Source organism: Gymnoscopelus microlampas (assembly GCF_963454915.1).
Source record: "Gymnoscopelus microlampas genome assembly, chromosome: 11".
Classification (NCBI taxonomy): domain Eukaryota; kingdom Metazoa; phylum Chordata; class Actinopteri; order Myctophiformes; family Myctophidae; genus Gymnoscopelus; species Gymnoscopelus microlampas.
In genome coordinates, this window is record NC_139948.1 from 46827897 (window position 1) to 46848585 (window position 20689).

The 20689-nt window shown below is 43.5% G+C and overlaps 1 protein-coding gene across 1 annotated transcript in view; it reads right to left on the reverse strand.

The window, feature by feature from the left end:
- Positions 1-8794: 8794 nt before the first annotated feature.
- Positions 8795-20689, reverse strand: part of LOC311055736 (tectonin beta-propeller repeat-containing protein 1-like) — a gene marked incomplete at its 3' end in the record, with an annotated part of 37478 nt that continues 25583 nt past the window's right edge. Inside the window, exons 18-26 of the mRNA XM_084072004.1 lie at positions 16672-16768; positions 15945-16024; positions 15635-15691; positions 15194-15368; positions 14319-14454; positions 12197-12289; positions 10393-10499; positions 9647-9766; positions 8795-8938 (exon numbers count right to left, since the gene is read on the reverse strand). Coding sequence (XP_083928130.1) covers positions 8795-8938; positions 9647-9766; positions 10393-10499; positions 12197-12289; positions 14319-14454; positions 15194-15368; positions 15635-15691; positions 15945-16024; positions 16672-16768 — 1009 coding nt within the window. The remainder of the gene's footprint in view (positions 8939-9646; positions 9767-10392; positions 10500-12196; positions 12290-14318; positions 14455-15193; positions 15369-15634; positions 15692-15944; positions 16025-16671; positions 16769-20689) is intronic.

Here is a 20689-nt window from a genome sequence, read left to right on the forward strand (position 1 = left end):
CAAGCCGTGTGTGTGTGTGTTTGTGTGTGTGTGTGTGTGTGTGTGTGTGTGTGTGTGTGTGTGTGTGTGTGTGTGTGTGTCTCGTGTGTGTGTCTGTCTCTCTGTCTCTGTAAGAGTTAAAGTGAAAAGACATCAATCACCTCAAAACACCTCTGATGTGTGCATATTTATTGATTTTATTTTTGCCGTGACTGACTATTGTCATGGCGGACCCCTGAACAGTGTTTGTGCCACGTTTAATGCAGATTTGATTTGATTATTGGATCCCCATGAGCTTACAGTGCTGTTTTAGCAGCTACTCTTCCTGTGGCCAGATTGAAGCAACAGTGCCCCTTGTGGCCCCAGAGGGCCCATAACGTGGCCCCTTGATGTGATTGTCCTCAAGGCAGGCCCCTGAACAATGTTTGTGCCTAGTTTGGAGTAACGGTGCACCTCGCCAATTCCGTGAATTTGTGACGTAACGTCCCCAAGGCAATTTTAAACCATTAAGAACGGGAATGCATTTGTGTAGTTTGCAGAACGTCTTTAGACTAGCACTTAAAGGTAGGATAAGTGATTTTCTTTGGTTAAAATAAGTGTTAAATAGCTCTATACTCTGATAGTACTCATTGCTATAGTGTTTGTTCAGTAACAGGATTCTCCATGTCTCTACAGCTCTTTATTAACTCATTCACTGCCAGGAATTAATTCATTAATTCATCCGTCTACCATCCCCTTGCCAGCGAAAACGGCGATTTTACTGAACCTTTCAAAAACCATGGAATATTCTCTGTGACCTCCTTCCTCACGGAGATCAGCTCATTAAACGCACGGGGGCCAGGTAGAATCGGGAGGAAAAAATGGGCCGGCCGCGATCCTCCGTTCCAGAGCTATATGGCCGCTTCAATGTGGCTTTTTTGTTTTTTAAAACAGCAGAAAAATGTGGGTTTTAACCATCTGTGATTTCTGGGTGTACTCTTCTTCAGTGGTGCTTTGATCATTCACAAGGAATTCATACTGTATTCTCTTACAATTCAGTAACTGGCAAAAATGTCTTAAAAACTCTAAATGGTCAATAATCATGATACGATTGTGATCCTGCCTGAAAAAAAAAATCACACCCTGTGTGAAGGTAGCGGCGCCTTTGAATACATTATGTCATCGATATGTGTTTATAATGTGTTTATAGCCATGTGTCACGTGAAGCTTGACCAATCACTTTGTTGACGGGTCTGACCAATCAGAGCGTTGACGGGTCTGACCAATCAGAGCGTTGACGGGTCTGACCAATCAGAACGTTGACGGTGAACACGGACAAAGTCAGGTATAGAGCAGGATCCGCTGCGCCGCTAAAAACTTACCTAGAAGGAGACTTTAGCCAAATGAATAATAAAATGAAATTACTAAATATTTCTAGATATTACTCATTGTTTATTTAGTCATTGTTTATATAGACATCTAATTCTATATTCATGACATCATAGTGATGTCATGAATAGTCCCCTTGCCTGACCAATCAGAACGTTGACGGACCTGACCAATCAGAACCTCGACGGGCCTGACCAATCAGAACGTTGACGGACCTGACCAATCAGAACCTCGACGGGCCTGACCAATCAGAAATTTGACGGACCTGACCAATCAGAACCTTGGCGGGCCTGACCAATCAGAACGTTGACAGACCTGACCAATCAGAACGTTGACGGAAAAGGTATAGAGCAGGACCAGCGCCGCTAAAAAATAAAGTTGTCAACAATGCTCTGAACCTGTGACACCAGTAGCGTTATTAATATCTTGATGAATGAAGGGATCATTTTGATCATGATCAATGATCATTTTGTTCATGGTAAGCTTTATTTATTTAATTATTTATTCATTCATTTCATGGTGTTTTCTTTTGGTTCCTGTTGTCATGGCTGCCAGTTCCCACCTGATGTTGTGTGGTAGTCCCGACTGCTGCAGACCATACTGAATAACTGCTAGCTTGCATATCATCTTAAGACTAGGACTTAAGTCTAAGATCTCTAAAACGGGCTGTCTATGGTCTGTGTATCCTCCAAAGAGTATGATACGATCTCCTACCATGCAAGAGCACATACCAGAAGTCCAATTCTGGCCTTTCCCCTTGGGCTCAACCTTCTGCCAAGAGAAGGTCTTGGAATTTAACTTCCACAGATCATTGTACTGCCATACTGCCACGCTGAGGACGTAACCACCAAATATGTACAGCTCTCCATTGTACGCAAAAGCTGAATGACCCAGACGTCCTTCTGTAAGAAGCTGTGCAGAAGATGTGTTCATCCAACAGTTGTTCTCTGTGTCAAACACTCTGATGTTGTTGTAGTCTTTCCCCTGTCTCCCAATTCCAAAGCCCCCAAATACAAACATCTCTGTCCCGATGATGGTGGCAGAGTGAAGTTCTGAAGCAGGTGGCCGGGTGCCTCTTGTGTTAATTAAAGACCAGACCATTACACAGGTGTCCAACTTGTAGATGTTATTAGTTAATCCAGTCAGCTTGTTGTATCCTCCATACACGTACATGACCTTCGCCAAGACACAGGCTGAGTGGCCGACCCTCGTTGCAGGAACAAACCCAGAAATCTTGGGCATTAACCATCTGTGGGTGTCGACGTCAAATGCATAAAGAACGTTGTCCCAATAGTCCCCTTTGATGGCAGTCGAGGGATCTCCGGATGATCCGACATAATCTATGCTCTTACAATTCACTATACCCCCCCAGATATAGATGATAGATTCTACCAGCACAGCTGTGTGGCCCCAGCGCCTTGAGGGAACCTCAAGAGGACGTCTTCCTCCACTTATAGGTGTCACTGGGGGAAACTTCATCCAGCATAAAGTTACTGTGTTGAAGACGCTCACATCAATCTGATCCATGGTGTAGGATTTGTTTTTATAGTGTCCTCCGAAGTAGTACACCTTGTCCCCCGCTGCAGCACAAGGAAGTTGCTCGAGAAGGATTTTTTTCTGACGCACAGGACCTCTTTTCATGGGCCACGTCTAGTACAACATTCTCTCTCTGTCTCCCTCTCACTCTCTCTGTCTCTGTGTCTCCTCGCTGTATTTGTATATGTCTCTCTCAGCCACTCTTCATATACCTCCCAATAGATGTCTAGATCCCTGTTCCTGGATGTGTGCATCTTTTTATATAAGTTGACCAGAGCTCTATTCTGATGTCACATATAACACAAACCATTGTGGAACAACACCTATTCACGCAGGCGTTAATATCTACATACATTTATTAGAGAATCATAGCATATTTGTTTGTCAGTGTGTCCTGGACATACTTTTACATCAACACTGGTAGTTACAAAGTTACCATTCAATTTCAATGGAAGCTATAGCGATATGGAGATGCAAAGCGACTCCCGGCATTTGTAGCTGCTACAAGATCTACAAAGCTACCATTAAAGGAGGAGTTCACCCAAAAAATGACTTATTTTCTATCAATTGCACACCCCATGAAGCCTTGAATTCATGGATTCATTTTTTTGTTTTTGTGGCATTCCTAAGCCAATAATTTGATGACAGGGTGTTTCCGCTAGGAGACACAAAGAATCTACTTTGTGTCTCCTACCGGATACACATGTGTGTGTGTGTGCGCGCACGCGTGTGTATGTCTCTCTGTGTCTCTGTAAGAGTTAAAGTGACAGTTTTATTGTTACCATTTTGTACAGCATGACTTTGGCTGACAACTGTGAAAAATATATTATTCTTATTATATTATTATATTATACTGTGCATAGCTGAATAGGATGGGATAGGGTGTGGGTGTACGCTACTGCATTTTAACATCAGTCATAATGCTGGTACTTGGAGGGCCACATATTGTCTGAGGTGGCACTTGATGTAAAAATGTTGAGAGCCACTGGGTTAAGCAGTGGCGTGCACAGACATTTTGAGGGGCAGGTGCTCAAGTAAATTATACTTTTTTTTTGTTTACTTGGTCTGCTCTTTTTTCCCTCTACACCTATACTTCTTTGCCAAAAATAGCCGATCTACAAGCCCACAACGTCTCGCAGCGCGAGGCGTTGTGGGCTTGTAGATCTGCTATTCTTGGCTAAAGTTCTCCTCAGAAAAGGGATGCTAGGTTTCGAGTGGTTATGGTAAAAAGAAAAATCATATCACATAAAGATTTGGCGGACCCCCTGTAGTATCTCTGAGGACCCCCTGTTGAAGACCCCTGCTGTAAACTGGAAAGAAAAAAAATCATTTTTTTTTTCAAAAGGGCACTTCTGGTTAAGAGGGCAAAGGGCAGGTGCTCTAGCACCACCTAGAGTCTATCTGTGCACGTCCCTGGGGTTAAGGGTAGCACTTGCCCTAGCCTTGACGACCTTGCAAGCTTACGCAAAGGCTAACATTTTATTTAGGTAGCATGTTATGTAGACCAGCCTGGTTCATTTGTAGACCTGGCATCCTATTTTATAGCTTCAATGTACAGATTATGTATTTTTAGATATTATACAGAGGATCGGTTCTTGGTTTACCTATGGTCCTAGATGACTATTTCTATGCATTTGATGTATTACCTCGTATCACTGTAAGCAGAGGTGTAAGTACGATTTTGAGGTATTTTTACTTTACCAGAGTATTTCCAATTTTCAGTACTTTTACTTCTACTCCACTCCATCTCAGAGGCAAATATTATTTTACTCCACTACAATTATTTGAAAACTTTAGTTACTAGTTACTTTGTAGATTATTATTATTAATATACATTGACCACTTCAGCCCAATTTAAACTGTGGCTATATGAGAATACTTTTACAAGTACATTTTGATTACCCAGACTTTTACTTGTAACAAAGTATTTCTACAGTGCAGTATTGATACTTTTACTTAAAGTAATACTAGGTCACTTTTTCAATAAAACTAAATTTAATTTTTATATCTTTTGTGAGTGGCAAATGTTTCACAACACCCACTCCATGAATTTCACCCCCGAAATTAATTTATATATTTTCTATTGAACGCTGTCAGGGGCGCCTTTCCCGTGAAAATGACGTCATCTGGCCGGAAAACGGAAGCGGAAATTCACCGGTTTCCTGTTTGGCCAGGAACTACCGCGCTAATAACAAAAAGGAAACTCACGCTGTTTTTAAGAGATTGTATGGTTTGAAGATCGAAAAAAACAACAGAAAAAGAAAACACAGCTCACGGTAACTAAAGCTCCACTGGCTAAGAGAAACGACCCACAGATCGTATAAAACAATTAAAAGAACGCTTTTTGAAACGCTTCCGTCTTCCGGTGAAAACAAATGGAATTCTGGGTAACAGAGGAATAAACAAACGGCCTGCAGTGACGGTAATGGCCAGCAGAGGCTGCTAAAAATCGTTATTTGTGGACCTGCACGATATAACTTTAAGTAAAACGTTTGAGTACGTTTTCCACCACTGACTGTAAGTTGCTCTGGATAAAGAGCGTCTGCTTAAATGCCTAAATTGTTAAGGCAAAGGAAAGTGAACAGACTGTAACCGTTGGTTCAGAGTTTTATTTCACAGTTCAGTGTCCTCATCAGGAGGACGTCAAATGATGGAAACATTCAACTCTGCTGTACAGTTTCCACACTCTGCAGATCAACACGTTAATACTGAGAGGAGAAAAAAACACTTCATATTGCAGGAGGAAACAATAGAATATTAGGTATTATCTGCTGAATAATAATATCCTGGGAATCAAAAATGTTTTCAGGTTATTCCAATGCTGTCATTTGTAATATAAAAGTAGTATTCCTTTTTTTAAATGGTGTGGAAAAAGACTAAATATCGCCGGTCCCTTTGCTGGAAGTCCGTTCTGGAGACGCGTACATTAGTTATTATAAAGTAATAAAACATAAGCTGAAAGAAAAATGCCTCATTTAAAAACACGTAACAGGCCAAAACATTATGGAGAAACAAAACATAACGCAAATAAATGAACGAACACATAAATACGTTCAAAATAAACCACATGCAAATGGAGGTCAATCAGGCAAATTAAATGAGACGGAAGCAAATAAAGCCAAAAAAAAACAAAACAAAAAAAATACGCTACTATAATTAAAACCATGTGAGCTAATTGATCAGCTAATCAGATGCATGTGGGCTAATTGATCAGCCAATCAGACAGATGTGAGCTAAATGATCAGCCAGTGAGACAGATGTGGGCAAAATATCAGCCAATGAGAGAGCATGTGGGCTAAATGACCAGCCAATGAGAGAGAGCATGTGATGACAGTAGGTAAACCGGACTGGTGTCCAACTAGCCTCTATCATACGGTGGGCGTCATTAGGGGAAAATAGCTGATCTATAAGCTCACAACTACAGTTGTTTCGATACCAATATCGGTATCGGAAAAGCTGCCGATACTGCCTAAAATGCTGGTATCGGTGTCAGCGAGTATCTATGCCATTCCAATACTACATAATTTATCACATTTACAGTAATATTTTGAATGTTTCAGTTGATGTTGCGCGACTATCTTATACTCTTACTGTACTATTTACATTACTAACTTGTAGCTGCACAATTATTATGGAATTTTGATTTATTCCTATAGATCCGTGGTTCTCAAACTATTTAATTTCCAGGACCGCCATAACTCTGAGAGTGTACACATGGAACCCCCTCAAGGAACCCAGATGGTCCCTGGACCCAGTGTTGATTTTGACAGCAAGTTTTGATTTAGTTTTAGTCATAGTCTTTTGAATAAAATTCCATTTAGTTTGAGTCTAGTTTTAGTCGACTAAATATCATAAGATTATAGTCGACTAAATCTGCAGTTGATTTAGTCGACTAAAATGTATGTTGGTGGTGCTTTGATGGCGTCGTAATGGCAGATTTTACACTTGGTTGCATGCTGAAAATAGCAGATCTACAAGTTCACAATGCGCCGCAGCGCGACGCGTTGTGAACTTGTAGATCTGCTATTTTCAGAGCGCAACACCCGAGCGCAACCAAGCATAAAATGACTCGTCTTTTAGTTCTACTGGATCTCTTCTCCACTCATCCCTCCCTAACATTTTAGTCAAGTTTTTATTTGTTGACGAAATTGTCAATATATTTAGTCTTAGTCATCATAGCTTCGTTTTTATTTAGTTTTCGTCAGTGAAAAAAAGGTAGTCGACCAACATTTTTCGTCATAGTTTTAGTTGGGGTCATCCCTATGTTCCCCGGGTTCTATGTTCCCCCACTAAGGTTAGGTTTAGGTTAGGTCCTATGTTCCCCGCTCTCCCTAGGAAAGCGGGGAACATAGGACCCGGGGAACATACCTGGACCCTACTTTGACCCCACCACTGTCCCAGATTATTTTTAAATGACGCACTGATATCGGGTCGGTACTCGGTGTCGACCGATGCGCAGTTATGGGTATCTGAATCGGTATCGGGAAGGAGAAACTGGTATCCGTACACATCCCTACTCACAACAACGTGTCGCATCACGACGCATTGTGAGCTTGTAGATCGGCTATTTTCAGTGAGCGACACCGTCTCACGACAAAGTATAATGAATATAATTAATTATTAATTCATTATGATCTTGATATTATAAAATCTATGTGCTGTGTTTTAGATATGTACAAGTAATATATGGTCATGTATATATGCATTTTTGTCAATAAAAACATCAATCAATTAACCAATCAATCAATCCATCTCATGGATCACCCGATGAGAGCAAACGTGCTTCAAGTTTATTTATTTTTGTTGTTGACCAAATCGCACCAAACGCCATCTGCAGGCTGCAATGCTCCCGTTAGCCCTGTCTTTAAGTAAATCAATTCAAATCAAATCAAATCATTGCTGCATGTTTTATCGGGGGGGAGGAGGGGGGGGGGGGGACAAACACAACTGTAATCTATGGAGCCATCTATGGAGCACAAACCTGCCAAAACAGAATACAGAATGACATGAAGTTTGGGGAGGGTCTGGTCTGAGGAGATATAGACCAATGATTCCTTTTAATTTTATTTCAAGGACCCCCAGGTTTGATATCGTCTCTGTCGGGTGGAAACCTCATAGTAAGGCAGGGTTGCCATATCTGCTTATTATAATTTCCCCGAAAGATTTTATTTGAAAATAGCCCATCTACGAGCTCACAACGCGTCGCGATGCGACGCGTTGTGAGCTTGTAGATCTGCTATTTTCAAATAGCTGATGTACATGTTAAAGTACTTAGTCGCTTCTTTTGGGCTGGTTTTCCTAGACCTGGTTGCTTGTTTCTCTCACAGAATCTGGCAACACTGATAGCACGTCCAAAACTGTTACTTTTCAAGATTCAAATTTTAAAAGTAGCAAAAGTAGCAGATCTACAAGCTCAAAACGCGTCGCTTTGCTTGCAGCTTTTGTGTGATGCTGTAGTATGATCAAGTAGAGCGTTCATTCATGGGAAAAAACCCAGAAAAAGTTAGAATACGGAGATAAGAGGGTTCTGCCCGACAGCAATGATATGCATTAGTCCATAGACCCCCATTTCCTACCATTGTTTTAATCTGTTGGACCTCAATCAAAACAGTAAAATCCATGTGTACACTCTCTGAGTTACAGGCCTATAAGTGTCCATTTGGTTCCTAATAACTATCAGTCATTTAGCTGGGGACCGCCTGGGAGCCCCCACCCCCCCAAGGACAGCCTGGGGGTCCCCGGGGACCGCACGTTGAGAACCAGTGGTGTAGACAGTGTGGAGCCAGGCACGAGGAGGGCTGCCTGGAAGTTGGGTTGTGCATGCATGGGCGTCAAAGCCACGCCCCCCAACCCCACCTGGCACCAAAGCCACGCCCCCCCCCCCCCCCCCCCCCCCCCCCCCTGGGCGGGGTCACACAACACCCACGGCGGTCCCGTTCGCTTGTGCCTCGGTCGGCCTGGGGGGGCGGGGACTGGCGGCGGGGGCGGAGCCAGGAGGCGGGAACGGAGGGCGGTCTATGGAGTTCCCCCGCACGCTGATGTGCTCCCACCCGCCCTGTGTAAACAAACAAACAAACAAACAAACAAACAAACAAACAAATACGTAATCAGTTCATTGTCAATAATGGGTGAACAGTCAGAATTAAAAGCTCCCAGATAATATACTGTATATAAATATATATCTTCAAGACCTGCTGAAAACCCCCAAAACAACAAAAATTGTGTTTTACACTTTTAGCTCATATCTGTGGTCAGAATGTGTCAAACTTAAAAGTAATGCGTGATTACATCAGCAGGTACTACTGACCAGTTTCACCCAATAATGTGCCGTTTTAACGCTTTCACTGCCAGATTAAATACACAAATGAATCGCCCACTGACAGCGATTTTTGGTTTTCCTTAACTTTTCAACTGGTCACAGAATATTTATATCCAATATGATCGATCCCCCGACGGTTGCTAAACACGGAGTGTTTCACTGAGGTTTCACTGTGCTTCCGCGAGGGGAAAAAAGTCATCACGACCCCCCCGTTCACTTGTTACAGGCCGTTGAATATAGCATGTCTCGTCAAAAATGCAGGGAAAAAATAATTTAAAAAAGATAAAGCCGTTTCCCCCAAATACGCTAAGCAGGAAGTTAAGTGGTCGGATGGGTGGGCCGCAAATGCTTTCGAGATTTTCACGCGTAGACCCTGATCCGGGAAAGGTTGATATTTGAGAACCATTGCTTCATGTGAAAGAGCTGTGATGATGTCACACTCACCCCGAGGCCGTAGTCCCAGGATTGGCCCTTGGGTTGCATAGGCCCCACCCCCAGCCTGTGACAGACAGCTCCTGGCGTCTCAGAGGGGTAACCCGGAACGGTGTCAGCTATGGTCCATACCTGCAACACATGACAGCACCGGGCCAATCAGAATGAGCCATACCTCCAACCGGTGGTGGAAAGTACTTACTTACTCAAGTACTGTACAATTTTGTTCTCCACTACATCTCAGAGGCAAATATTGTACTTTTACTCCACTACGATTATTTGAAAACTTTAGTTACTTTGTAGATTTTAATTATTTTTAAAGACTTACATTAACCCCTATTTAAACCCTATTTAACCCATTGAGACCTGGAACTGTCTCATTTTTAGATTTGAGCTAAAAAGCATTATTTTACACTTGCCGCGCTACGAGCTTGTAGATCTGCTATTTCTGAAAAATGTGTGCAAATCTTTGAATATATATATATTTCTAAAGCGAACATTTTTAACTCAAATCTTTGCTTCTGGGGGGTCCCTGGAACAAAATATTTTGATGGGGGTCCACGGCCAAATACATATAATTTTGGGGGTCCTTGACATGAAAAAGATTGAGCACCACTGATATAGAAACAAACTTTTTTAGAAAACTGTTGAGATTTAGGAGACATGTAGAATCGGCTTCAGGTCTCAATGGGTTAAACTTTGGCTATTTGAATGCAATGCGACGTGTTGTGAGCGTTTTTGGTGACAAGACAACAGACCTGGTCCAGGGCTCCCACGGAGACCTTGGTGACGTTGTTGGAGATCAGCTCCCACGCTGAACCCTGGGGGTAGCTGGGGGTCAGACCCTGCCTGTACCACAGGTTGCCTACAGGGGGAGACAGAGAGGGAGGGAGGGTATGTGCACTTCATTAAAGACTGTACAGAAACATGTATGGCGATATGCTCCAATTGATTGGCTGCACCTAAATGCAGAGCACAGCCATTAGGGGCGTCACCATTACACATTTAAGTTGATGATGATTGTCTCCGCCAGGAGACTATGTTTTCGTGACACGTGACAATATGTTGAAAGGGTGTGCTTTGATTGGCTAGCGAGACGCATGATGAAATAGAGCGCTATAAATAGGTGTGTCACTTCAAAAGATCATTTATATCTTTTGAAGTGAAGACAGGATTAATCAGGAAGAGTACTGGCGGAGACCTGTGCTCCGAGGAGCATATTTTCTAGTTTAATTGTGTTTTTGGCATTGGAACATATGCATGTACATTTTAATTTCTGTTTGCCTTTTAGGCTTTGTGATTAAAAAAAGCTGCACAGGGCAGCTATGACAAATAACTGAAATATACAAAGACATTATTGACATATTTAATACATGATTTTATACATGTAAAAATAGCAGAAATAGCAGATTTCACAAAATGAACCAACGCGTCACAAAATGACGCGTTGTATGTAGGCTTGTAGATCTGCTATTTCTTCTTTTTTTTTTTATATATTTCAAAATCGGTGGTACAGCGGCCGCTTGGGAATCGTAAAGTTACCGGTTCGATCCCCAGCTCCACCTCGGTTAGTGTCCTTTGAGCAAGACACTCAACCGCTTAAACACTTGGCCCTCTACACACCGAATATATCTGCCGATAATAGCCACCCTACAAGCTCACAACGTGCCGTGTTGTGAGCTTGTAGATCTGCTATTTTCGTTGGAATGTTCACCCCAGAATAGGGACGCTATAGCGTTCACGTTGACCCCTAACACAGTGGTTCTCAAAGTGGGGTCCGGGGACCCCCAGGGGTCGTTGAGGGGGCTTCCAGGGGGTCCCCAACTAAAAATTGTCTAAAATGTTTTACACCTGTAAACCTGTGATGTGACAATAACGTTGATTCTGACCCTTACAGGTCTGTAACTTTGAGAGTGTGCAAATGGACCCTTACGGGCACAATATCAGAGTTAGATCAACACTGAGGATTTTACAGTGTAGATTGGAGTGCCAATCATAAAAAAAATGAAGTATCAAATGGGGGTCCGTGCCCATGGCCTAATGCATATCAAACTGGGTGTCCTTGACATTAAAAAGGTTGAGAATCACTGTTAGGGCTGTCACGATTACACATTTAAGTTGACGATAATTGTCACTCAAATAATTGCGATGCTAACGATTTTAATTGTGTTTTTGGCCATTGAACATTGGAACATATGAAGCCTTTTAGGCTTCGTAATAAAAAATTGCACAGGCAGATATGAGAAATAACTGAAATATAAAAAGACATTATTGACATATTTCATAATTTTATACATGTACAAATAGCAGAAATAGCTGATCTACAAGCTAGGCCTAATTAGACCCTCCAGAAAAACGCGGATTTGCAAGCAAATATGCGGGGTTTTTGCAATTGTATGCGGTGAAATTGCGGGAAGTTGCAAAATATATGCAGGAAGTTGCAAAATATGCGACAATATGCGAAATATTTAAATATGCGAAAAATGAATGAAAAGTTACGAAATATGCGATGCGAAGCGCATATTATGCAATGCGATAATGAACAAGAGTTTTAATACTCACCGTTCTCATCCACAGCGAACACGGAGGTCCTTCCCACAGAGAGCTGTCTGAGCGTCTGCTTGGCCGGAGAGGGGATGTGGTACCAGCATTCACCTATAATACAATACAACACAGCATGGAGGACAACAGAGAAGCACATTAGATCCTGCACTGCACTACATTCATTGTTATCCTACTCTAGATGCTTACACGTAAGGTTACACGTAATGACATCATCACGCAACGATGACTTCACGACCATGTCCTTTAAAATGATAGTCAAATAAATAAACCCCCATTCATCGACGTGTAAACACCTGTAGCCTGACTGAAAAACCCCACCTGAAGAATAGCTACCAACACGGCTGAACATACTATCTGCTGTGTGGCGTGAGGAATTCACAGAGCCTGTCCCTAGTAATTCATTTTCCATAATATTCGAGAGATCCACAGTTATCGCTTTTCTCGATTGGAAAACCCAACACCTCGGCTTTGCCGATTGGCCAAACTTTCTGTGACGTTTGTGCAGCTGAACCTACGTACAGTATATGAGTGGTAGTGTGCACAATAGCACTCGTCAAGGATTTGACTGATAACTTTTAGTCGGTTGTTGTGCTTTTGTGGGAAATGATTCGCTGGACCGTGCGTCTGAAAGCAAGAGCGTGTGAAACTGCTGTGACAGTCGGACAGAAGCTGTACTATTTTATAGACATGTGTCATGAGGTTCATGTATTCAACACAGTGTCCTTGCGCTGGATGAAGTCTTCCCCAGTGACAGGAGAATGTCACCTTGAGGGTCCCTCCATGCGATTGGGTTCCTCTGTGCTCATAGAAGATATCGTGTACATCTGGGGCGGGTATAAGTATACAACAAACTGTTGGCAGGTATGCAACCTGCTCTATGCCTTTGATGTCGACACCCACAGATGGTTCAAGCCCCAGGTCTATGGGTCTGTTCCAGAGGCGAGGTGCCTCCACTCAGCCTGTGTCTTGGGGAAGGTCATGTACATCTATGGAGGATGCCCCAGTCTGACTGCGCACCTTAATGACACGCACCTTAATGACACGCACCTTAATGACATCTACGCATTGGACACCAACACAATGGTCTGGTCTTTAATTAACGCCAGAGGAACTCTGCCATCTCCTTCATGCCGTCACTCTGCCACCATCATGGGGACAAAGATGTTTGTATTGGGGGCTTTGGGAGACGGGGAATACTACAACAACATCAGTGTGTTTGACACAGAGGCCAACTGTTGGATGAACACATCTTCTGCACAGCTTCTTCCAGAAGGACGTTGTGGTCATTCAGCTTTTGCGTACAATGGAGAGCTGTACATATTTGGTGGCTCCAAATGGAACCAAAGATTCAATGATGTGTGGAAATTCAATCCAGAGACCTTCTGGAAGAAAGTTGAGGCCAAGGGAAAAGGCCTGTGTCCAACGTTTAGTTTGTGCTGTTGCATGGTGGGAGATCGTGTCATCCTCCTTGGAGGAAGCAACGCAAAGGTGGGAGGGGTATCTCCCATTGGCCTGCATATCTTAGACTTAAGTCCTAGTCTGAAGACCTTATGCAAGCTGGCAGTTATTCAGTACGGTCTGGAGCAGTCTGAACTCACACATGACGTCAGGTGGGAACTGGAGGCGATGACTAACAACAGCGACTGAAGAAACCACCCACTTTAATTAACATACACACCACTTCACCTCTTAACCCATTCCGGGCGGGAATCCCCTTTTGTAACTATACCTTTCAGGACGGTTCCTGTTACTATATACAGTATATAGCAACATACATTTTTTGTAATTTTTGAATAGATATTTGAAGTTTTTCAGAAAACTTAGGTCAGGATTTATAAGGTGTTTTTAGAACCTCGGCCTCAGGTCTAAATGGGTTAAACAAACACAGACAAGGAGTGGTCTAATAACAATGGGGAAGTGTTTCAAATCAATCTGACTGCCATTCACCACCACATCCCTGCAAGGCCTGGTTTTGGGGAGACATAGTAACCTGTTTGGTTTTGGGGGGACAGATACTAACCTGTAGGGTTTTTGGGGGGACAGATACTAACCTGTATGGTTTTTGGGGGGACAGATACTAACCTGCAGTTTTTTTGGGGGGGACAGATACAGTACGTACCTGCAGGGTTTTGGGGGGACACGGACCCTCTGTAGAACACAGCTCCGTCCCGGGCGATGGCCCACACCTGGTTGGCACCGCCGATGGAAATGGACTTGAAGGGCTGGTCTGTGCCCACGTGGAGCCAGGAGGTACCCTGTGACATCACACACACACACACACACACACACACACACACACACACACACACACACACACACACACACACACACACACACACACACACACACACACACACACCAACATTAAAGGTGGGGTAAGTGATATTACGTATTATTTTGTAACAAAAAAATACACATATTATCTTACTACTATAATTGACAAAAGCGCCAAAAGTTCGTCCGGGATTCGCAAGCACAGGTTATGCTATGGCAACCTCATACAGGAAGTCTGACCTCTTTATCACATGACTGAGGTTGGGAGGTTGGGACTAGAGGTTAGGGTCGCAAGGCAAAGCGGGGAGGGAGGAGAGGAGAGGAGAGGCCAGAGGGGTCGCATGACGTGTGTGCAGAGTGACTAGGCCAGTGCTGCCTGGACCAACCTCGGATCTAGGCTGACATAATAATTGCCTAATTTAAAAACACAGTACGACAGTAAAATAAAAAAAGAGAACAAATTCTGCATAAGGTGAGATGACCAGGTGGTTGACAGACAGAGATGACATAAAGTGAGATGACCAGGTGGTTGACAGACAGAGATGACATAAAGTGAGATGACCAGGTGGTTGACAGACAGAGATGACATAAGGTGAGATGACCAGGTGGTTGACATACAGAGATGACATAAGGTGAGATGACCAGGTGGTTGACAGACAGAGATGACATAAGGTGAGATGACCAGGTGGTTGACAGACAGAGATGACATGGTTTCCTCACCGCAGGGTGTTGGGGTTGGACCCCCAGTCGACACAGCACGTCCCCCTTGTCGCTGAGCGCCCAGACGGGCACGTGCTCCGCCCGGCTCTGGGCCAGACACGGCATCACAGAGATGTCACTCAGACGGATGGGCGGGACATGCTGCCACGGACCAATCACAGTGATCTTGCACTTCCTGTAAACAGAGGTACAACAACGGTGACGTCAGTCACATGTTTTAACCCATTCAAACCGGGAACGCATTGCACGTGTAATTTTAGATTTTTTTGGGCTATTCAAAAATAGTAGATCTGCAGGCTCATAGCGCGGCACCGAGTGCCATGCTATGAGCTTGTAGATCTGCTATTTTTGAATAATCTTAAACTTGTGCAAATTTTATGATGTCTAAAAACTCAAACCGCGTGTGTGCGTGTGCGTGTGCATACATTGACGTGCACGTACCTAGCCCATCTCCTGCGTCTGACAAAGTCCTTCATGGTCTTGTGGCCGTGGAAAGTCCTACGGAAAAAAAAAACCCACACCAGACCAGACCCATTAAAGTCTCATATGGCTCTCTGTCGCCCCGGGGTCCCCCAGAGGTCTATACTAGGCCCCCCTCCTTTTCTCCCCTCTACACAAAATCTCCCGCGCCCGAGAATAGCGGATCTACAAGCTCACAGCGTGGTGTCGCGTGAGCTTGTAGATCAGCAATTTTTTCCCCGAATGTTCGCCCTCTAATTTATACTGAAAATAGAAGAGTTGCAGTACGTACACGGGGAAGTCAGCTGCATACTGCCAGCCCTCGCTGTCTGTGCCTCCGGGCAACTTGCAGTCTATGCTCCACTCTGACACCTGCAGGACACGGGAGCACACTGCAGTCAAATGACGGATCACAATGTAATATCGATGCTGTCGTCGGGCAGAAACCTCTTATCTCTATATTTTAACTTTTTGTGTTTTTTCGTAAATTGACGGCCTATACTCGATCATACTACAGCGCCGCCACAAAAGTAGCAGATCTACAAGCTCTACGAAGCTTGTAGATCTGCTACGTTTGAATTAGAATCTTGAAAAGTAACAGTTTTGGACGTATGAGGTTTCCAACCGACAGCAACGATGTCATTCTATACGTCTATTATGCAGTGTTGCCAGATTCTGTGAGAGAAACAAGCAACCAGGTCTAGGAAAACCAGCCCAAAGAAGCGACTATGGGCCACATGAGCACTTTAACGTATACATCAGATATTTGAAAATAGCCGATCTACAAGCTCACGACGCGTCGTGAGCTTGTAGATCGGCTATTTTTCAAATGAAATATTGTGGGGAAATTATAGTAAGCAGATCTGGCAACCCTGATTAGATTATACGTGTGTGTGTGTGTGTGTGTGTGTGTGTGTGTGTGTGTGTGTGTGTGTGTGTGTGTGTGTGTGTGTGTGTGTGTGTGTGTGTGTGTGTGTGTGTGTGTGTGTGTGTGTGTGTGTGTGTGTGTGTGTACCTACCCAGGCCCACAGAGGGGAGGGAGTGTGTGTGTTGCTTTTCGTACACTCGTTGAAGCCACTCTCATCGCTCCACATGGGGCGGTCGGTGGGGAGACCCCTGGGAGGGAGAGAGAGAGAGCGAGAGAGCTTGTACATCTGCTATTTTTGTGTCATTTTGGGAAATGAAATACACACATCTTCTCTTCTGGGGGTCCCTGGCACGTAACCTTTTGAGAAAAGGTTTGAGAATTTCTGATCTAGAAGGCATTTTGTAGAATTGGCCTCAGGTCTTAAAGGGATAGTTCACCCCCAAAATGACTTTTTTTCTATCTATTAGTCAAACCCATGGAGACTTGAATTCATGGATATTCTTTTGTTTTTTCTGTCGCTTTCCTAAGACAATAATTTGATGACTGGCAGCGGTTCCGGTAGGAGACACAAAGAGTCTCCTTTTTGTTTTCTACCGGAACCGCTGCCTACTGGTCTGCTGGTCATCAAATTATTGGCTTAGGAATGAATGGGACAAAAACGAAAAAATATTCATGAATTCTCCATGGGGTGACTGATAGATATAAAAATAAAAAAAATTGGTGAACTATGCCTTCAATGGGTTAAAAGACCTGAGGCGATTCTTTAAAAAAATCTAAATCCTAACAGTTTTTGAAAAAAAAAAAAGTTTCAAGATTTTTCAAAAATAGCAGATCTACAAGCTCGTAGCGCGGCACTCGGTGCCGTGCTATGAGCTTGTATATCTGCTATTTTTGAATAGCCAAATAAATCTTAAAGTGACACAGATGCGTTCCAGTTCTTTTAAAGTGAAATGAGGTAAGAAAAAAGAAAAAAAAGAAAGAAAGAAAACCAAACTGAGTCCATTTTTCCACCACTATCAGCGGTTTTGCAGTAATACCTCCCACTCTCATCAGACTCTGCTCAGCTGACTGCTGTCATTGGCTGTAAAAGTGCTTCATCTACAGCAGACTGTTCAATTTGACAATTCAGGCGTTTAGCTTTAGCAGACATTCTCATCCTGAGAGACTCACAGAGTGCAAGATCAGAGTAAATGTCCTGAAGCCTATAATCCAGTGGATCCCAAACTGGGGGTCGGGACACAAATTATTTTGTACGGGTCCCCAGATGATTAGCTTAATGTGCAACATTGTTTTCTCACTCAACAGTAAACAAACCGTATAAGTGTAAATAGGGTATCTGCACATTTCTAAAGTTACGATTTAAAGGTAGGGTAAGTGATTTTCTTTGGTTATAATAAGTGTTAAATAGCTCTATATTATGATAGTACTCATTGCTATAGAGTGTTTGTTCAGTAAAATGAGTCTCCTTGTCTCTCCAGCTCTTTATTAAACAGAAAATGCATTTTCGTTTCAGTTTCAGTTTCATTTCCAATTGTATCCAATCAGGATAGAGAACTCAATCAGGATATAGATTAAACAAGTGAAATTGGAAGTGATGACACTAAGAAATTAGCAGGAAAAATTGGAACTGGAACACATATAAAAATGAAGCTTAAAAATGGGTACTTTCTCCTGATTGGCTGAGATTTTGACACCTACCGGAAAATGTATTTTCTGTTTATTAAAGAGCTGGAGAGACGGGGAGACTCCTGTTACTGAACAAACACTCTATAGCAATGATTACTATCAGAATATAGTGCTTTAACCTTTTAACAAAATACTTTTTGTTTTAACCAAAACATATCACTTACCCTACCTTTAACGACTTTTAAGACCTTTTTATTACCAAATTGTCAAATATTACATAAAATAAAAGGGCAAGCGTTGTGAAAATAGCCGATCTACAAGCTCACAACGCCTCGCAGTATTCTGATAGTAATAATTGCAGTATAGAATAGTTTGTTCAGTAACAGGGGTCTCCCTGTCTCACCAGCTCTGTAGTAAACCAATTGTTCTTTTTTTCTTCGGGTAGGTCACCAATGTCATCCACTCAGGAGAGAGCACCCAATGACCAGCTTCCATTTCATCGTTTTCCAATTCAAATATTGTCGGCACATTTTTTTGTTTGTTCCTTCCATCACTTCCAATTTCACTTGTTTATCCTGCATGTATCCTGTATGAGTTCTTCTTCCTGATTGGACACATTTGGTATCCCCGACTGAAAATGTATTGTCCGTTTACTAAAGGGCTGAACAAGACGGGGAGACCCCTGTTTCTGAACAAACACTATATAGAGTGCACCTCCAAAACCCCTAGGGGTCGCCTACACACACTAACAGCTGCACCTTCTGTCGTACAAACGACTCCCCCCTCAGCTTTCTTGTGTCCTGAAGGCTGCACCCCATGACTGACAGCCTTCTGACTGTCTGTGTGTCAGTCTGTCTGTCTGTGCCCCATTTAATGCCCATATATGGAGGTTCTTGAGGAGTGCAGGGAATGGGTGTGAGTGTGTCTCGCGTATCTCTAGCCTGATTGTCAGACTGAAGCTGCGTGGAGCTTCAGTCTGACATTGGCTGCAGTGTAGGCGATTACACGGGGGAGGGGATTAGAATTTCCCTAAACCAATCAATCACAAGAGATCCACGGATCCGCCTACATCTGACGTCACCGCACAATCTTGTTTTTGCAGATATTCACTGATTGGCTTGTCGTTAGACCCACCCCCACCTCCGACTCTCATTGGACGGTACTTTTTATACCGAACAAATCCTAGGATCACATTTCAACACCAGACCAAGAGAGGCAGTTCACTCAGAGAGTGTGCAGGGTCTATGGACTGGAACCAGGCTAGCGTATCTGGGGAACCGCACAATCAACTAAAATATGGGGTTATTATGGGGATGCCAGACGTTATCAACAACTGCTGACGTTATGTTGATGACATCATCAAGGGATTAGCCATCCCATATAAAGGATGCCGTTTGACAAGATAGTGTTATTAAGTATACGTGTTTACAAGTACACTTCACTCCAGGACGACATAGAGAGATATTCGCACTCATATTATTCATAGCTCGAGTTTGGGCCGGTTCAAGAACCGAAGGACTCACAGACGATTATTGAAGGTTACCGAAACCGCCCTCGTCCGAGGATTACCCAGTGCTTACCTGTTGACTTATAAGGTATGAAGGGGAGGGAAGCACAGGCTGAACTGAAGCAAAGAATACAGCAGAGGAATATACGAGAGCAACAGCAGCATCTAGCGCAGCAACGGATACGTTCCATCAATTCACACCGAGAAAAGCCACTGTCATGGGGTAGCGAAGAGAACGGCGGAGAGTCGCACGGACCGAGGGAGATATTCTCTGACAAAATAGCAGCCGCACTGCGCGAGCAGGAAGAACGAAAGAGGGACAAAGTCTCCGTCTCTGACAAAAAAGCAGCCGCACAGCGCGAGCAAGAACGAAAGGGGGAGATCTTCTCTGACAAAATAGGAGCCGCACTGCGCGAGCAACAAGGACGAAAGAGGGACATAGTCTCTGATAAACCAGCAGCCGTACAGCACGAGCAAGAAGGCCAAAGCAAGGACATAGTCTCTGACAAAATAGCAGCCACACTGCGCGAGCACCAAGGACGAAAGAGGGACATAGTCTCCGTCTCTGACAAAAAGGGAGAGATATTCTCTGACAAAATAGTAGCTGCACTGCGGGAGCAAGAAGAACGAAAGAGGGACATAGTCTCTGACAAAATAGTAGCCGCACAGCAGGAGCAAGAAGAACAAAAGGGGGAGATATTCTCTGACAAAATAGTAGCTGCACTGCGGGAGCAAAAAGACCGAAGGAAGGACATAGTCTCTGACAAAATAGTAGCCGCACTACGGGAGCAACAAGACCAAAAGAGGGACATAGCCTCTGACAAAATAGCAGCCGCACAGCAGGAGCAAGAAGAACGAAAGAGGGACATAGTCTCTGAAGAAGAACGAAAGAGGGACATAGTACCTGACAAAATATCAGCCGCACAGCAGGAGCAAGATGAACAGAAGAGGAACGTTATCTTTGACAAAATGGCAGCCGAACAGCGGGACCAAGACCGAAGGAGAAGCCTGAAGGAGGAAGACGTAGAGATGTTTG